Source organism: Schistocerca gregaria, chromosome 4 (assembly GCF_023897955.1).
Source record: "Schistocerca gregaria isolate iqSchGreg1 chromosome 4, iqSchGreg1.2, whole genome shotgun sequence".
NCBI lineage: Eukaryota > Metazoa > Arthropoda > Insecta > Orthoptera > Acrididae > Schistocerca > Schistocerca gregaria.
In genome coordinates this window covers 717,419,714-717,440,999 of record NC_064923.1, presented here as the reverse complement: position 1 = coordinate 717,440,999, position 21,286 = coordinate 717,419,714, and the positions used below count along the sequence as shown (strand labels likewise).

The 21,286-nt window shown below is 39.2% G+C and overlaps 1 protein-coding gene across 1 annotated transcript in view; it reads left to right on the top strand.

Moving 5' to 3' along the window:
- LOC126365978 (putative leucine-rich repeat-containing protein DDB_G0290503) overlaps positions 1-21,286 on the top strand; it is a 298,195-nt gene that overhangs the window by 75,616 nt on the left and 201,293 nt on the right. Inside the window, exon 3 of the mRNA XM_050008785.1 lies at positions 3,762-4,103. Within this exon, the coding sequence (XP_049864742.1) occupies positions 3,762-4,103 (342 nt within the window). The remainder of the gene's footprint in view (positions 1-3,761; positions 4,104-21,286) is intronic.

The following is a 21,286-nucleotide window of genomic DNA, read 5'->3' as shown; positions in this document are numbered from 1 at the left end:
CATCATCCTCTACCCAATGCAACATTTCTTCATTCCCTAGAAGCAAGCTTATATGCATCACTAATGTGCTGTGCTAAAATGAATCTATGTGGTTCAAAGTGTCAACATCTATACAGTTCTCGCCAAACTGTCTTTTGTGGAATGCGAGTCTCACAAGATGCATGGTGTGTTGATTTTTGTGGACTGCAGACAAAATGCTCCCTAATCTGTTCAACATAATCATCAACATGCAGATGACCTGGTGATTTATCATATCACAGTGAACAACCAGTCTCATATCATTCCAAAGTCCTTTTTGACTCACCATGTATAATACAAAAAAGTTTATATTGAGGAGAAGGATCCAAATGTCACTGATTGTGAAACAGCCATTGAACTCAAACGTTTTGTGCTCAGTGATTTGTTCTACCACTGAGTGGTAGTGCTGCTCTTGACCATATTTTGGTGGTGGCCTTTCATTCAGGTGGACAGCTGGTTGGTGGTCATGCTCATATCAAATTCTGAATTTGTGATATGACAAATTTAGTATTTATGATTTTGCACAAATTGGATCACTGAACTTAACATCTACACTAATGATCCTTGCATATAATCCATCATTTTACGTTTATTCTTCATTGCACTTTGCCTGATCCTATCAAAACTTTATTACTTTCCATCATTCGCTTAATTACTGAAGTGGGATGTAAAGAGGTATCACAAACATAACTGCACATATACACACGTGCATGGAAAGAAAAGAATGATGATATGAGGTATTTTGAAACATAATAAGTCAGAAATTAATAGATACAAGTAAAGTTTGTCTAGTTTTTCATTAAAGTCTACCATTGTCATGTTGTAGTGGGATTTGCTTTCATTCACTACCTTATGTAACTCTTTGTAGAGGTCTTCTACCTCATCATCAGAATGAAAACAAGGTGGTGTATAGATGTGGATGATTTCTGTTGAATGTCTTTTGCTTATTTTTGCAACTAGGTGTGTAATAATGTTTTTAATTTTCTAGTTTACACTAAAGCTTGCATCTCCATTTCTTTCCTGCTCTGCTCCTCTGCAGTAAAACACATGACCTGATATTAATTCCCTGTGATTCTTCCTTTTTCTGGCACTCATCTGATAGTTCTGCTATATTCAATTGATCTTTTTTAACTCCTCTTCAAACTCCATTAACCCTTCATTTTAATTATTCATTCATTGTCAATTTACACTGTATGAATCTCATCCAAAATATGTACAGTAGTTACATTTCTTATGTTCAGGAATTTGTTTTTTTTTCCCTCTTAAATCCTTAGTCATATGTAACTGAAGGCATAATCAGACAAATGTTAAGGTTAATTAGTTGATTGTGTTGTACAAACAGTTTATTAAAAAAAAAAACATTTTTCTTTCTACAGTATTCATGACTCATTACTGAGCTTTTGAATGAGGCTTCTGTAATCATTTAAATGCTACATTTAGTACATTATCAAACACTGGATGAAGTTTCTGTTCTTTCTGAGATTTTTCTGTCACATCTGTTATGCTGTAATGGTACCAATATTCTTTGAACTAAATAGCCTTCAATTATGAGAAGAGAGTTGAGAAAGCAACTGGACAGATGTTTTTCAGGAAGTGACAGAGGTTTAATGAACATGTTGTTGTTGTTGTTGTTGTTGTTGTGGTCTTCATTCCTGAGACTGGTTTAATGCAGCTCTCCATGCTACTCTATCCTGTGCAAGCTTCTTCATCTCCCAGTACCTACTAGAGCCTACATCCTTCTAAATCTGCTTAGTGTATTCATCTCTTGGTCTCCCTCTATGATTTTTGCCCTCCACGCTGCCCTCCAATACTAAATTGGCGATCCCTCAATGACTCAGAACATGTCCTACCAACTGATCCCTTCTCCTAGTCAAGTTGTGCCACAAGCTCCTCTTCTCCCCAATTCTATTCAATACCTCTTCATTAGTTATGTGACCTACCCATCTAATCTTCTGCATTCTTCTGTAGTACCACATTTCAAAAGCTTCTATTCTCTTTTTGTCTAAACTATTTATCATCAGTTATTTTGCTCCCCAAATAGCAAAACTCCTTTACTACTTTAAGTGTCTCATTTCCTAATCCAATTCCCTCAGCATCGCCTGACGTAATTCGACTACATTCCATTATCCTCGTTTTGCTTTTGTTGATGTTCATCTTATACCCTCCTTTAAAGACCACTGTCCATTCCGTTCAACTGCTCTTCCAAGTCCTTGGCTGTCTCTGACAGAATTACAATGTCATCGGCAAACCTCAAAGTTTTTATTTCTTCTCCATGGATTTTAATACCTACTCCGAACTTTTCTTTTGCTTCCTTTACTGCTTCCTCAATATACAGATTGAATAACATCAAGGATAGGCTACAACACTGTCTCACTCCCTTCCCAACCACTGCCTCCCTTTCATGTCCCTCAACCCTAATAACTGCCGTCTGATTTCTGTACAAATTGTAAATAGCCTTTTGCTCCCTGTATTTTACCCCTGCCACCTTCAGAATTTGAAAGAGAGTATTCCAATCAACATCTCTAAGTCTACAAATGCTAGAAACGTAGGTTTGCCTTTCCTTAATCTTTCTTCTAAGCTAAGTCATAGGTTCAGTATTGCCTCATGTGTTCCAACATTTCTACAGAATCCAAACTGATCTTCCTCAAGGTCGACTTCTATTAGTTTTTTCATTCGTCTGTAAAGAATTTGTGTTAGTATTTTGCAGCTGTGACTTATTAAACTGATAGTTCGGTAATTTTCACATCTGTCAACACCTGCTTTCTTTGGAATCGGAATTATTATATTCTTCTTGAAGTCTGAGGGTGTTTCAGCTGTCTCATAAATCTTGCTCACCAGATGGTAGAGTTTTGTCAGGACTGGCTCTCCCAAGGCTGTCAGTAGTTCTAATGGAATGTTGTCTACTCCCGGGGCCTTGTTTGGTCTCAAGTCCTTCAGTGTCTGTCAAACTCTTCACGCAGTATCATATCTCCCATTTCATCTTCATCTACATCCTCTTCCATTTCCATAATATTGTCCTCAAGTACATTGCCCTTGTACAGACCCTCTATATACTCCTTCCACCTTTCTGCTTCCCCTTCTTTGCTTAGAACTGGGTTTCCATCAAAGCTGTTGATATTCATGCAAGTGGTTCTCCTTTCTCCAAAGGTCTCTCTAATTTTCCTGTAGGCAGTATCTATCTTACCCCTAGTGAGATAAGCCTCTACATCCTTACATTTGTCCTCTAGCCATCCCTGCTTACCCATTTTGTACTCCCTGTCGATATCATTTTTGAGACGTTTGTATTCCTTTTTGCCTGCTTCATTTATTGCGTTTTTATATTTTCTCCTTTCATCAATTAAATTCAATATTTCTTCTGTTAATGAACATAATTTTAAGAAATTTCTTGCAGTGATCAATGTGAAAGCCCTGGTTTTAGTTTGAAGCTGGAAATTTCATGAATTTATTTTGAATTTTCTTACATATTGGTACTAAATAATTCTGTGGCATTATGTTAATATAAACAGATCAGATTAACTGCTAGACTAATACTACTGGAGTTACTTGTTACTATCAACCATTGACAGTAGCAGTAATAGTAGAAGTAGAAGCAGTAGTAGTGGTGGTTGTGGTGGTGGTTATAGTAGTAGTATGTAGCAGCAGTAGTGGCATTCAAATTTTGCTTTGATTAAATCTGTGCCTCTTAATAAACACTCTAATTGTCACTTAAATGCTAAAATTAATTTTTTCCCAACTACTTTCAGGCACATGCTCATTTGGGAAATCAAGAAGAACATGGTTTGGAAGCAGGTGATTATTGTAGGATTGTGCCAGAAGATAAATGCAAGCCAATTGAAGAAGAGGGTACTCAGATTTGTGTAAATAGGGAAAATTTCGTTTTGCCTGATGACTCAATCTCAAGTCTCCTTCTGTTTCCTCCATCTGATGGCATCTGTAGTGAAGATAACACACAGCAAAATCAGGAAGACTTAAGTCGGACATCTACCTCTGATATTCTTTCAATGCTTGAAAAAGAAGAGGATCATTCGACTGAAACTGCAGATAGAGACAATAATTTCAATATTAACCAGGAAGGTCATAAAGAGGTTTGTGATCAATAAAATATTTATTTTAACTAGTTATTCTTAGCATCTCTGTTTTATCACTGTCAGTCATAAACAGATGAACACAGTAAGGATTTTAGTTTCTTGTGTGAATGTATCCAGAATACTTCCCTTAAAGCAGAAAATCACCTTTTTCTTTTTTTGTTATTCTGTCAGTGCTTGAAATGAGAAATACCTCTATGAAAAAGTAATTCATTAACCATAAAAGAGAATTTTTATGTATGATTGATTGTACTTGTGGTGTGCCATTAGACTGAACCAACAACTTATATGAACATCACAGACTGATCAAGCACTGCCATATTTGAAGCCAATTGGAAATTTACCTGCTATGTTTTGAACTTCATTTACAGTGATACTTATCATCTGCTAGCATGGAATCACATGGTTTTGTTTGCTGCCAGCTGATTTTTTTCTTTATTTATTGTCTACACAATGTGTTTTGGGAAATGCCATGATGCAGTAGTAAACAAACTATACTACAACAGCTGGGACATCAGCAATAGCAGTACAATGTCTACACAATCTACACAAACACTACTAGCACTGGCACATCCCTTTGTGTCACAATGGTTGTACGTGTAAGACAGGTGTATGGGCATCGCCTTCCTAATTGACACCAGCTCAGATGTCAGCAAGCACCCAGTCCAGTGCTCAGCTGACAGTAAGCCAGATGACCTTTTGTCCCTGAATGCAGTAAGCATCTCAACAACTTGTTGAGCTCTTCCTGCAGACACAAAGTACTGACTATCAATGGAAGTCTCAGCAGCCTTTTCACATGGACATTAATATTTGCTGAACCTATATGAGGCTTTGATTTCTTTGCCCAATACATAATAATGGCAAAATTTAAGAAGGCACAACTACAGAACACAGTCTATGGCTGCACAGTAACCAGTATTTGGGATGTTCCACTTATACAATGGTACAGAGAATAGACAACACCAACACATAAACTACCTACCACAAATATCTGTTATGACCAAGAACAAAGGAGACATTGGCACATCATCCAAAATGTTATGTACAAGTACAGAGGAGCTAAACACATTTAAGATAAAGCATAAAGCACCAGAATGTAATCTAGAAGAATTCCTCTATTAAAGAATGGTTGCCATGCTTTGAAATATAGCACATATTCTAAACCTCTGAATACAAGAATTAAATCCAAATTGTCAAGAGATGTGCTTATACCCAAAAATTGTTTGCAGATTGCAAAGTGAAATCTTTGATTTATGAATACCAGCACGGCATAGGGGCATCAATCACGACACTGTGCATCAAATCCATACCACACTTGGCCCATCCATTTCACAGTGCAGCCACAGAATTGCCCAAGAGTGCCTAATGGAATGAAGACAATATTCAAAGAAATGCTCTGGGCTGGGATGATCTATCATCTCTGCAGCCTGTGGTCTTCAGCTTTGCACCTTGTTTGCAAGAAAGATTGCCCGTGGTGCCTCTGTGGTGATTATCACAGTTAAAATACCAGCACACTTGTAGACAGGTACTATATACCAAAAATTCAAGGTTTTATATGTGCTTTAGTCAGCATAAACGTTTACAGCATCATAGACTGTTGCAAAGTGTACCTCCAAATGCCTGTGGTACCTGGTGACATCCAGAGGAGCATGGTAATTACACCCTTTGGTATATTTCAGTTTTTATTTCTGTCCTTTGGTCTCAACAATTTGGCACAAGCATGGCAACATTTTGTAAATGAAGTGTTAAAGAGGCATCTGTTTTACTTGACATACCTTGATTAAATTCTAAGGTCTTCACAAAATGCTTGGATACATGAACTACATGTGTAGGAAGTCCCCATTGGCTGCATAACCGCAGCACAGTACTGAATGGAAGGAACTTCCTAGGACATACAGTGTCAGTAGATGGCACTGTCTGTCACCAGAGAAGAGAGCAGCTCTACAAGCCCTCTGAAGCTGACAGATTGTAAGCAAATTATGACATTTCCTGAGAATGGTCAATTTTTATGACTGCCAGCTACCAGCAACAGCGGCTACTCAAACACTGCTCACAGACACAGTTGCAGGGCAAAAATGTGAAATCCAAAGATGGGAAAAGCTTTATGCTGTCTTCAGGTAAGTAATTCAGTAATGCAGTGCTCATTGCTCACCCAGTACAATCTGCACCCCTAGCTGTAGTTATTGACACTAGACAAACAACAATATGTGGAGCCCTATAAGCAATAGACTGATCAGTATTGACAACTGTTAAATTTGTCTTCCTAAAAGCAGTGCCATTGGAGCATGGATTGCAGAAAACTGCTTGCAATTTATGAAGCTTTTAAATATTTCTACCCACAAATTAAAGTTTGCCCTGTGTCTATTTACACGGACCTCAAGCCAACAGCCTTCACTTTCCAGAGCACAATGACAAATGTTTCCTCTGACAGTTCTGACAAATAGAGTTTGTAAGGCACTTTGCATTGGGTGTGCATTACATAAAATGAGCAGAAAACGTCATTGCTGATTAACTTTTGTGTATCTGTGGTTCAGCAAATGCCGTTGACTACCAAGAACTCGCCACTGCTCAGGCTGCAGCTCCACAGCTACAGCGTCTACTGGCAGATCCTTCCACAGGAATGTAGTTCACCAATATCCTGGTACCAGGCACTAAGTTGACACTATTATGTGACATCTTCTGGCAGAAATGATGGTCCTCCATTTCACCAAAACTCTGCATTTCATATTGTTTACGGTCTGTCAAACCGAGAAGCAAACAAGACTATCAAGTTATGGACAAATCATACTGTGTGGTCATTGATTGAAAGAATGCACCTGCATGGGCTTCTTCATTTATTCAGTGCCAAAAATTCAAAGTGGGATGACATACATGCTGGCATGGAGCAGTTTTAAAGCTGTCCAATGAGTTTCATCCTTGTCCACATCAGTCTTGTAGCCCCCCCCCCCCCCCCCCAATACACACTCATACATTCAGACAGCTACACATATCTTCCAATTGTGGTGAACAGGTATACTCAATGGGAGAAGCTGCACTTATCCTGGACTTTTCTGGCAAGACTTAAGCAAACACCTTAATCGCAACCTGGATAGCATGATTCGGTTGCCCCTCCACAAAACAACAGGTCAGGACTGGCAACTCAAATCTGTTTTGTTCCAAAAATTGTTAAAGTTGTGTGGCTTAGAGCTTCATCACATGACAAGCTGCCATTCTACTAGCAATCAAATCTTAAAGAAAACTTTACATCTACATACATACTCTGCAAGCCATTGTAAGGGGCATGGCAGAGGTTATCCGTTATGGTTATTAGTCATTTCCTTTCTTGCTTCATTTGCTGGTAGACTGAGGAAAAAATGACTGTCTACATGCTTCCATATGAGCCTTAATTCCTCTTATCTTCATGGTCCTTATATGAAATGTATACTGGCAACAGTAGGACTATTCTGCAATCAGCTTCAAATGCAACTTTTCTAAATTTTCTCCATAGTGGTTCATGAAAATAGTATAGTCTTCCCACCAAGGATTCCCATGTGAGTTCACAAAGCACCTCAGTAATCCTTGCATGTTGACTGAACCTACTGTTAAAAAAATTTAGTTCTCATGTTCCATCATGAGAAATGAATGGGAGCCCTTCCCATGGTCCTCTTAGGCCTTCACTCAGTATACACATTGGACATCAGTGCATCATTAGCAGAAACAGTGTGGGAAGATGTTATGCATTCTGGCAGACAATCTCACACCAACACTGTAATTCACAGCAGAACTGCCACCATTAGTGCAATAACTTCGAGACCACATAACTGCGATCTGACATATTCCTGTTTTGTGCCACAGCAAACACCCCATTTTCATCCACAAACTATGGACAACTGTGCTCACACCATGCTCTGCACATATCTCATCAGATCGTTGCTCCAACCACTGTACACTGCCCCCTTACTGGTGTTTTGACAACGAGACCACACCAGAAGATCTTGCAAAACAGCAAAACCACAGAGGTGTCTATTGAGCAAGTCAAGACAGAATGGTTACTGCCTTCATCCTTACCAGACATTGGACCAGTGCAGCGAGCCTCACCATCCCCAGAGACACTCTTGCAGACACCTGTAGTTACTGCCCTCATCCATCAGCCAGTAACCAAACTGTCACAGTAGCTAGTAGCTGCACTGCCCTGCGGCCATTAACTTTAAAAAAAAAAAAAAAAAAAAAAAAAAAAAAAAAAAAAAAAAAAAAAAAAAAAAGGGGGGGGGGGGGGGGGTCATACATGGGCTCATTTGTGTATTCAATATCATTCAGGCCGGAAACAAAACTGAAAGTTGTGCAGCAAGATTTTGTAGGTTGAGGAATAAATGTAGTGTGGATGAAAAATATATTTCTAGACTTTAGCTCCATATGACAAATGGAACCTCAAAGCAGTGAAAGAAGCACCAATAGAATTTTTTTGGTCTGTGAGAATCTTCAAAAGGACTTTTGAGGTAGGCTATATATTCAAACATTCTGCGATTAAAGCTTATACACATCTAAAATAATGTACACAGCACTAAATTATACAAAATTTCTCTTCATTTTTAACTACAAAAATACAAATTTGTAAGAGACACAAGATAACCTGACACTCAGCATAACATAAGAGGTAAATTTTGTACCAATAGTAACACACACTACTGTTGATTGCTGGATCTATTATTCACCAAAGTTACATATGTCACTTAATACCTTTCAGAAGAAAGAGTTGTATTTTTGGTGAATTGTATTAGTAAAAAAGATTTTTTCTCATAAGTAAAGATGCCCTAAGGCTGCAATTTTAATTTTGCATTATAGTTATTGATGAAATTAAAAAGATAAATGATTTTGTATATTAGTTTTAGAATATTCTGTCAGTAACTTCATAATAGAGCATTATTTAGTTGTTGCCTTCAAGAATTTTTTTTTAATTCAAGTGTTACACAAAATTCAGATTAAACAGCAAAGGTGAAGTTATATTTCAAAGTCTTGCACAAGCAAAATAGTTGAAATGGATAGTCTGACTCACTTCTTAAGGTTAACATGACTCAGAAGTTTTTCAGTGCACATCATACAATGTGCATCTGAAAAGTTTGGTGAAATTTGTCAGTAGATAACAGAAACAAGCATTACAAACAAAATACCTTTACTGGTGTGATTCTTGAGTTTCTCCCGGCGTATTTGATAATCAAAATATCCACGGGTGTACTGCCGGTCTATAGTGTCCAACGGGCACAATATTTCGGCGAGCAGCCATAGCGTACGGATCTCCGTGCCGGCGCGTTCACAGGAGCTCAGTCCGTCAGTTCACCTGATGATGGCGACATGTTTGATCGACGAAATATTGTGCCCGTTGGACACAATAGACCGGCAGTACACCTGTGGATATTTTGATTACCTTTACTGGTGTTCATAGTGGTCACCATTACCTACGACAACTTCTGACATTAGTCTAAAGCTGTTAGAAACTGTCAGAATAATGCTTCTTGTGGAGTTGATTGAAGCATTGTGGTCACACATTGGTGGATAACTACATCATTACAGGATGTGAGACCTGGTGCTACCAATATTATCCAGAGATAAAGGAACAGTCAATGACATAGTCTTCATCATCTTCCCTGCCTCCCAGAAAAAATCTGCTGATAAAATCCAAGGTTAGGACGATGTTGATCACCTTTATTGACAACAAGAGCTTAACTCATCATGAGCCTCTACCTGAGAACAGTGAGGAAGACAATGACAATGCTATTGGCAGTCACTTGGTCTCCACATTGTATCTTTAGCTCCAGGTCTCATCCCCTGTAATGATGCAGAAATTCAACAAAACGTGTTCATGGCGCTTTGAGCGATTCCACAAGAAGCATTTGCTGACAGTTTCCAAATAACTTCACAACTGATGTCACAAGCACATTGTAGGTAACAGTGATTATTTTGAAGGCCAGTAAAGGTATTTTGTTTCCTTCATTTTCTGCGACTCTTCACTGAACTTTTCAGATGCATCTTATAAACACCATTTGTTAGATGTATACATGCTGTTTGCATAAAAATGTAAATATTGTTTTATATTTTGCCTGAGTATAGAAGGGAATGTTCAAAATAGCTGGCTACTATTATTGCAGATTTATGCCGCATTTCAACTACCACTGGGGGCACAAGCATTAAGATCTGCCTTGTAGTGGTACTGAATAGTATTATGGGAACAGGATCAGTAATCAGGATATAGAAAACTTAATTCACATATATGTCGTAGCTCATATATATTTACACTTGACACTGTGTCCATACAGAATGGAGTATAAGAAAGAACTGACTAAAGTAAAGTTAAGATGGAGGTTCAACAGAGCACCCCCCCCCCCCCACCCCCTACCCCTCCCCAGCACAGAAAATTACAGATATCCAAGGGTGAGGGCATGCGGGCAGCAACATTGGTGGAAATCATGTGCGCAGGTATGTCTTCATCTATATCTACATCTACATCTGCATGGATACTCTACAAATCACACTTAAGTGCCTGGCAGAAGGTTCATCAAACTACCTTCACAATAATTTCCACTCTCCACAGCATGCAGAAAAAACAAACATAAATATCTTTCCGTGTGAGCTTTGGTTTCCATTATTCTGTTATGATGATCTTTTCTCCCTGCGCAATTCACCATCAGCAAAATATTTTTGCATTTGGATGAGAAAATTACTGACCGAGATTTTGTGGAAAGATTCCACCGCAGTGAAAAAGCCTTTGTTTTAATGGCGTCCATCCCAAATCTTGTATCATGTCCATGACACACTCTCCCGTATTTCACAGTAATACAAAATGTGCTGCACTTCTTTGAACTTTCTCGATGCACCCTATCAATCCTACCTGATAAGATCACAAATCACACAGCAGTACTCCAAAAGTGGGTGGACAAACATAGTGTAGGCAGTCTCTTTAGTAGATCTATTACATTTTCTAACTGTTCTGCCAATAACTGTTCTGTCTTTGGTTTGCCTTTCCCATAACATTTTCTATGTGTTCTTTCCAATTTAAATTGTTCATAATCATAATTCCACAGTATTTATTTGAATTTACAGCTTTTAGATTAGACTGATTTATCATGTAAACGAAGTTTAACTTTTAGTACTCATGTGGATGACCTCGTTCTTTCTGATGCCTTTACTAGATGATAAATGACAGCATCATCTGTAGATAACTCAAGATGGATGCTCATATTGTTTCGTAAATCATTCATATAGGTAAGGAACAGCAGAGGGTCTATAACACTATCTCGGGGAATGCCAGAAATCACTTCTGCTTTACATGATGGCTTTCCCTCAATTACTACAAAATGTAACTTCTCTGGCAGGAATTCATGAATCCAATCGCATAACTAAGCTGGTATTCCATAAGCACACAATTTCACTACAACCAGCTTGCATGGTACAGTATGAAAAGCCTTTTGAAAATCTAGAAATACAAAATTAATTTGAAATCACTTGGCAATACCACTCAACACTTTGTGTGTGTGTAAAGAGCTAGTTGTGTTTCACAAGAATGATGTTTTGTAAATCCATGTTGACTGTGGGTCAATAGATCGTCTTTATTCTAATTGTCTGTTAGTCCATTTCCACCTCCTCCCTTTGTGCATCTCCTCCCCCACTCTTCATCCATCCCCTTCTATCCTTCTCCTTATCCATCTCCTTCTTCACCCTCTTTCTGTCCCTGTGCTCCTGCCCCTCTCTCTGTTCATCTGCTCCTCCCCCCTGTCTCTATCCATTAGTTCCCTCTCCTCACCACCTCTAAGTCAGTCTCGTTTCTCTGTTCACTTTCTCCTCTTCCCTCTTTCTGTCCATCTACTTGTTCCCCTCTCTTTGTCAATCTTCTCCTTCCCCCTCTCTGTCCGTTTCCTCCTTCCCACATTCTCTCATCAAGTTATCACACCCATTCCAATAGTAAACTGCTGGTTGTCACCTCCACAGTATTTCTTTCTAGATATGAAGTAATATGTGTACCAATTCGGGTCGAAATTGATTCAGCGGCTTTTTATCTGCATACATGGCCCATATTTAACATATTTTTGTACACATTTGTGCTCTTATCTCACATGTATCTCTAGCAAATTTTGCCCTGCAGTTTTGTTTTCATGCACCTCACTCTTTGTGACATCATTGTGAAGATATACGTTTGTGTATACCTTCAGTGGCATGTTTTGATACTGTCTGCAAAATGTGTACAAATAGAGGCAGTAGCAAAGAAGTAATGAATTTAAACATCAAGTATGATGTGACAGTTTTCGATGCATCTCAGTGGTCATGATGTCATATCTCCTGACTACATGTCATGCAAAGATATAATTTTTCAGATTCATTCAGTGGTGTATGTGAATACTGTCTGCAAAATGTGTCACAAATATAGTTTGTTGTAAAGAAGTAATAACGTGGAATGTCATGCCTAATGAGGCAGTTTTACTGCATGAACAGTGAAAGTGTTGTAAGTGATAAATTATTTTACTTTCATTATTCTTTGTGGGTTGTCAGTGAGCAAAAGTTCTGTAAAGGTTTGAAATTATGTGCAAAATATTTTGCAAGTCAGTAAGTGCTCTCAGTGTGTATAATTGTGAAATACTGGATGAATATAAAGGATATTCATGCATCATGGGCTACACGTCTTAACCACCCCCACTGCCACGCATTTAACAGACAGATAGTTCCTAACCCCTTTAGTAATTCCCCCCAGCATGTAATTATAAGTGTACCAAGTTTGGTTGAAATGAATCCAGTGGTCTGGAAGGAGATATGGAATGTAATACATCATTACATACTTTTTTATAATATGTATGGATTCTTGATAGCACTAAAATTAAGCCACTTCCTCTGAAAACACGTACACTTTTAAATAAAGGCTCACAGCACAAGTATGTTAGCTGTAAATCAAAAATCTGTTGAAACTGATTTATTATCTTCAGTGAGTACACAAAAGTCTGTTACTTATAAAGGAAACTCTGTGTTGGAATATCAGTGACATAAGGAAATGATATATTGCTAGTCACTGTAAAGATACCACATTGAGTTGCAGACTGCCAGAGTGAAAAGACACTTACACAATAGCTTTCGGCCACAGCCTTGTTCAGAAAAGGAAACACAAATGCACACATCCATCCACACAAGCAAACACACCTCATACACACATGAACACCATCTCTGGCAGCTTGAACTGAAAATGCCTATTTGTAAGCATCCTTTCATTGCGTCTGTCTACAGCTTGAGTCATCTTTATGGTAAGTAGCAATTTTTCTTTTTCTTGAGTAGTAGTCTCTCTTTTCCTTATATTGTTGAATATACAATATTATATGGATTCAAGTTATTGTAGGTGAAGATAAACATTAACTGAACTGAGTCTTATTAGAGGACATTGTCTTTTTTCATCTCAACAAATTATGTCATAATCAGTTAATCAGCACAGAAAACATCCACAATGATGGTGGTAAAGTCATCCTGGGGATGGCTGTTGGCCATGCAGTAATATTGCTCAATCTTTCAAAAGCAGCACTCATATCAGAAATTCTCACCATCCTTGTGTCTGCTCTCACTCATAAATGAAACAATCAAAGAAAACCCAGACAAACAGTAATGTTTAACAACACTGTAGGAAAAGACAGATTGCTATTTACCATAGAGATGCTATGTGGAGTTGCAGGCAAGTACAATTAAGACACTTACACATAAGCTTTTGGCCATGTCTTTCATCAGAAAAAGACACACACCACTCGTTCAAACAAGCAAGCACATCTCATGCACACATGTCTGTCAACTGCAGGAGCTCAGAGCAGAATGCAACTATCATGTGGGATGGAAGCAGCAGTCTGGAGAGGGTGGGGAAAGGGAAGGGATAGCAGTCTGTGGGTGTAAAGTGTCAAGATGTGCAGTCTAAGGAGGTTGTGGGGCAGGAAGCTGGGGCAAACAGAGTGAAAAAGAATAAGAGTGGGGAAAGATGGGCAGGTGCCTTGGCAGAGGGTGGCATGCTTGGTTTCAACAGTTGCTTCACTACCAAAGCCAGCTGGATCCTCACTTCCGCTGCCAGCTTTTCTGGACTGCACAGATGGGAGTTATCCTTACAACACATTCTCTGTTCCTGTAATTATCCTGGCCTTAATCTGTGGTAACATACTGTTCCCACATCCTCCATCCAACAGTTTCCAGCCCCTCTGCCCTGTCACACCCTCCCCATTCTTGTCTCATGCCCTCTTTGTTTGCCTCTCTCTGCCAGTGCACCTGCCCATCTTTCCCTGCTCCTCTCCTTTTTCACTCCATTTTTCCCACCTCTATGCCCCACAACCTCCTGACACTGAGCCTGTTGTCATTCTAGTCCTTGCACTCTGCAGACATTGCTACTCTCTCTCTCTCTCTCTCTCTCTCTCTCTCTCTCTCTCTCTCTCTCTCTCTCTACACTGCTATCCAATCCCCTTCCCTACCCCCTTCAGATTTCTGCTTCCATCCCATGTGCTAGTTGCATTCTGGCCTGAGCTCCATGAGTTGATGGCCATGTGTGTGTGAGGTGCGCTTACTTGTGTGAATGAATTGTGTGTTGTTCTCTTTTCCTGATGCATGCTATGGCTGAAAGCTTATGTGAAAGTGTCTATTAATTGTGCCTGTCTGCAACTTAATGTGTCATCTTTATGATAAGTAGACCAACACCCTCAATTTATTACCCTCCTATATAAAAGATAGCTCCCATTTCCTCCACCGGCTCTCCACAGTTTCTGTCCCTTTACCACACTTTTGATGCCACCTCCCATTACACTAACATCCCTAATGCTCGTGGCCTCACTGCTATTGAACACTACCTTTCACAACGACCAACAGATTCCAAACCAACAATGTCCTTCCTATTTGCCATGACCAACTATATCTTCAACCACAATTACTATTCCTTTGATGGCTTTGCCTACAAACAAATATAGGTATGGCTATGGGCAACTGGTTGGCACTATCCTGTGCTGACCTATTCATGGGCCATCTAGAGGAATCCTTCCTAAATACCCAGAATCCTAAACCCTCACCTGGCTCAGATTCATTGATGGCATCTTTGCAATCTGGATCAAGGGTGAAGACATAAAATCCACATTCCTCCAGAATCTCAACTACCTCTCCCCCATTTGCTTCACCTGGCCCTACTCAACTCAGCAAGCCACCTTCCTAGATGTTGACTTCCACCTCAAAGATGGCTTCATCAGTACTTCTGTCCATATCAAACCTACTAACCACCAGCAGTACCTCAACTTCGACAGCTGCCACCCGTCCCTTTCATACAGCCTAGCCATCCATGGTCATCACATCTGCCATGACAAGTGGTCCCTCACGAAACATTCAGAGGGTCTCACTGAAAACTTCACAGACCAAAATTATCTTCCTAATCTTGTACAAAAACAAATCTCTCATGCCTTATCGTTCCAGTCTCCCACTACCTCCCAAAGTCACACCGTCCAGCCACAGATGAGCATTCCTCTCGTAATTCAGCACCACACAGGACTGGAGCAATTGATTACATTCTCCGCGAGGGTTTTGACTACATCTTGTTGTGCTCTGAAATGAAAAATGTTCTGCCTAGTATCCCTACCACCTCTCCCACAATAGTATTCTGCCATCCATTGAATCTACCCAATATACTCGTCCATCCCTACACAACCCCTGCTCCCAACCTCTTACCTCATGGTTCATACCCCTGTAATATACCTAGATGCAAGACCTGTCCCATACATCCCCCCCATCACCACCTGCTGCAGTCTGGTCACAAACATCACCTGACCCATCAAAGGCAGGGCTACCTGAGAAACCAGTGATGCGATATACAAGCTAAGATGCAACCACTGTGCTGCTTCTGTATGGGCATGATAACGAACAAGCTGTCTCACTGCATGAATGGCCACTGACAAACTGTGGCCAAGAAACAAGTGGATCACCCTGTTGCTGAGCACACTGCCAAAAATGACATCTTTCATTTCAGTGACTGCTTCACAGCCTTTGCCATTGAATCCTTCCCACCAACACCAGCTTTTCGGAATTGTGCAGGTGGGAAATTTCCCTGCAATATATCCTATATTCCCATAACCCTCCTGGTCTCAACCTTTGTTAGACATTGTTCTCATCCATCCAGCCCCTTCCCTGTTCCCATTTCAGCACTAGACAATCTTCATTCCACCATCACACCCAGTCTTTTTACTTCTCTCCTTTTCCATTACCCCAACCCCCGCGCCCCTCCTTCACTCCACCTCTCACCTGCCCTTCGTCTAACCTGCAGCACTTCACCGTCCACCACCCCTATCTTACTATCCCTCCCCCTCCCTGCCGTGGCCTCCTCCTTACCCTCACCCAGTCACCACTCCCACCATGCACTGCTGCTGCTGCTCACAGTGTGGCTTCAGTTGCCTGATATGGCAGTCGTGTGTATGAGTGCATTTTCATGAGTGTGTGCGTGTCTGTCGTCTATTTTTGATGAAGGCCTTACAGGTGGAAAGTTTTATTTGTGAAGTCTTTTTGTTGTACCTATCTGTGACTCCGCATCTCCACTATATGGTGAGTAGCAACATTATAAAAAGAATATTGTTACATTCCATCTTGGATTTTCCATTGATTTTTCCCTGCATTGTTGATATTCCTGCCTGGAGTTTCCATTTTCTGTTCTTTGAAACAATGGTGTTTGATACTATATAGTCAAAACTAAACTTGATTAACATTTGCAGTATGAATGTTGCTTACCATATATCATATTCATGTCTCTGAGGTAAGGTACAATGTAATCCCAAGATATGAGTACCTTTCCCCTTCCCAGCATTATGATGAATGGGTGGAATTCCAATCTTATATGTACACACTATTACTGACAGAGACTTATCCCAAACTGAAAACAATAATTTTTTTCCTGTTCCATGAATCACTTGCACCATAAATTTTAATGATGTGGAGCAAGTCCTTTTACATTCACATCACAAATTAATTTGTAAATATGGCCACATGTCATACATTTACAATTTCTTTTATTTTATTTCAGTTATTTATTTATTTCATTTTTGTGAAATATACAGATGTGAGATAGCAATCACTAGCCATGACCGTTTACACATTAAAATAATAAAAATATTTCTACAGAATATAACGAGTTGTCCAGGGGACATTTATGAGTTTGTTATCAAATTTTACTTTCCTGTCTTTCTAACATTTTATACCACTGGGTAAGTGGTCAAAAATTTTAGCATTGCGCGCTCCTTTTTGTGCTAAAACCACCTTAATGTGAAGTAACGAATGTCTTTTCTTTCTCCTGGTATTGTAATGATGTACATCATTGTTCCTTTTTAACTACAGGGATTATTTACAACAAACTTCATGAGGGGATAAATATGCTTGAAGCAGTAATGAAAATGCCAAACACCTTAAACAGATGTTTACAAGGTTATACTGGGTGAGCTCCAGATAATCTTAAAACACATTGTGTGCAATAAAGACTTCATTTTTCCTTTTTTTTTTAATAAAAAGAGGATGAGCTATTGTGGAACATTATTCCATATGACATCATAGAATGAAAATATGTCAGCTTACTGATTGTCTCTCCCAAAGATTTGCAATGATTCTAAGTGCCAGTGTGGCTCAACTAAGCTGTTTTACGAGTACCAAAATGAGCTTTGTCCAGTTTGAATTCTCATCAATATGGACACCTAAGAATTTTGAAGTTTCCACCCGATTTATTATTTACTCATTGGTGTTGCACTTATCATTGGTGCAGTAACTCTAGATGTGCATAACTGAATATATTGTGTCTTTTTAAAATTGAGAGTCCAGTCAATGGCATTGTTAAGAACATTGCTTACCATTTCTTATGTTGCTGTGTGTATGCTTGGATTGATTATAATACTAGTGTCATCCAAAAAAAGAACTAATTATGTTTGTTGCTTAGTAGGTGGAAGATTGTTTACATATGAGCTGCTGGGGGGAACACAATGGTAAGCGCCATCGCCGTGTATTTTGCGGTAGATGGCTAATGACACCACCTGTGGGATGCACAATGCAGTAAACTTACTAGTAGTTCCAAATTCACTCAACAGATGTCAGGGAGGAGCTTAATGGTAAGTGCCACTGTCCGTCTGTTGCGGATACATAATGGTAAGTGACAGAGAGAATGGCGGCAAGTAAAAACATCTCCGAGATTATTGCTACAGTGAACATGGCAGGTGACGAGGAATATACTTCCAATGATACTAATATCTTTGAGAGGGATCCAGAATACATTCCTAACGATTCAGATGACTCAGAGGTATATTATTTTGTAAATATAATGTCTTTAGTACGTTTCACGAACATAATGGTAAGTGCATGTACATACCATTATGTTCCTGAAGTACAATTGAAAATTACGTTCGCTGACAAGTACAAGATGTGTACAGTCCAGGTCAGTGGTGCGAGATCATCACAAAGTCGGCTAAGGAGAATCCATTGCTTGTATATAATATGAAAACAGAGGATTTCTATCAAATACTACACTCTAAAGAAGCGTTTGTCCTCAGAAAGAAGAAAGTCGATGGTCGAGTTGTCAACCTAAGGAAAGTATGTAGGTGGAAGGTGACCTCCGAATATCCATCATCTTTATTCATCAGCAAGACATTTTGTCATGACATTTGGCTTGAAATAAGCTTCAGGAAATGTGGAAGGCAAGGACCAGTTCCTATGCTTCGACTTAAATACAATGGGCCAAGGCTTATTGAAAAGAAGAAAGTTGCTGTCGTCTAGCCACTCCTAAATTACATACTTGCTGTCCACAATGGATTTTGCCTCTCACTAAAGCCAACAGTTTTGGATGAAAACGACATTAGTAATGAGAGTGATGAGTGATTTTGCAGTTTCAGTTAAGTGTTGAAGACTTACTGTAAAATTTAATATGTAATGTTCTATCACTATGTGTTGTTAATGGTGTATGGTAATGTAATAATTTTTGTATATTTCATTTGTTTTAGTCAGTTCTGAGTTTCATTTATGTCTGTGTAGCAGAAGATAGATGTTAGAATCACTACAGAATAAAAGGACTCTTCAAAAAAAATTATTCAGATTTGCAGATCAATTGAAACTTTAGATGCGCTGTATCTCGAATCTGTGATTTTGGCGCTTACCATTTTGTTCCCCCGAGCAGCTCATATATGAGGAACAATGGCAGACCTAAGATTGACCGTTGGGGAAATCTATACATGGAATCTCCCCTAATTACATTTGTTGAAAGACTATGTACAACTTTCTACATTCTTCTGGTTAGATGTGGCGTTATCCATTGGTTGGCTATACCATCAATTCTGTAAAATGTCAGTTTATCTTGGACGATATTGTGCTTCATGCATAGGTCACAGAAAATGCCAGCCAGTGCTGTTTTATTATTTAATGCTTGTAAAAATAGGTGAGTAAACCTTTAAATGGCATTCTCAGTGGAGAAACTCTTCTGAAACCCAAACTATGATTTACTGAGGGCATTATTGTTGCTCAGGTGGGATTCTATTCTAGTACTTCACCTTCTCAAAAAGTACGTAAAATGGGTATAATATGTAATTTGAGTAAAATGAACTAATTAACCATAGTAAACTTTGCAATAGACACTTTAGATTAAATTGTTCAAATAGCTCTGTATTTTTACTTTAAATGCCATATTTTAGGTTAGGCTTTACCATGGCTGTTACGATGATGGAGGTTAAATAAAACCTTCAAAGTGCATCATGGATAGAAATAAACATTGACTGGCTATTGTAAACTTATTGTTTTATTCTGTATTGTCATAAATTCTTTCAGTGTCTTTACACTATGCACTTACAAGCTACAAAGCATTGTTACATTGCATTGTTATTGACACGTCGAAGTCAGTGCCTCTTTATGAAATTTATCTTAATTCATCTACATGTTCTTTCTCCCATATGCAGGTGAAGGAGAATCTAGTAAGAAAAACATTTTTCCAACGGAGATACATGTTCAAGCAATTAAGACACAGAAAAACTATAAACAATGGGCCTCTTGTATGTGTATATAATGTGATGATTTGGCTAGTATAATAAAAGCATATGTACTGTATTTCACATGTGTACAGGAGAAAGGGCATACAACTGAATTAAGGTAAATTTCATTGAGAAACACTGACTTTGATGTCGGTCAATGCTTTGTAGCTTGAAAGTGTAAAGACACTGAAAGAATTTATGACAGTACAGAATAAAACAACAAGTTTGTGGTTATCAGTCACTACTTATATCCACGACACACTTTAAAGGTTTAAACCTCCATCATTTGGTGGATTTACAAGTGTTAGTATCACATATGTGTCTGCTGGGTTACAATTTAGGGATAACTTGTGGTACTGTCCCCAGTGGTCACATGTTCCTTTCTCTGCCATAGCTCATCACATGTGAACAAATTTTCAGTACTCACATCATTAACCACCAAGTACACAACAGAATAGACTGTTGACTTGTAAACTGTGTTGGCCATGAACTGGCCAAGAACCAGAATCTGCTTTTTGTTATAGCTTACCAGCCAATGACACATCCAACAGTGGGGCCCCAAGCCTGGCACGTATCTGTGAGTTAGCTAGGGGCAGGGTGCCCCCTGTGTCGACTTGTTGGATTAATGGCTTATCCGTCATCTGTGCTTTGATGAAAAGTTTGTTCTGGCCTGCAGACAATGTCAAACACAATGACAAAACAGTATGAATATTGACATTCATTGCTCCCTGGGGAGGGGGAAAGGGGGGGAGGGGGCGAGTGTAGAGATTAATGTACTGCTGCTGTGGATCTTCTCTTTTACATTTGTGGCAAGAGACCCATTGCTTGCGGCATGCTGCACACTTGTGTTGTACAAAACAAGAGGGGCATGGAGGAAGTGGCATTCACACCTGATAACATATTTATTCGTGTAGACCTGGTTTGCTTGTTTATACTGCAGCTACTTCACCTTTGCCAGTGCACTAGACTCCATGCACATGCTGTCAACTATGGAGACTTCACTCCTTGTCTCTAATTGGCAGCCTGTGGGGTGAGAGACCTCAAATGACTGTGCAATATTTAAATCCTCTTCTTGTGTAGGGTCCTCGAACTGAAGGGCATGTTGATGCACCTATTTATTTCTTTATCTGGGGTTGAATGAATGATTGCATCTCTGACCATGATGTCCGCTTAGGACTCCTGGGA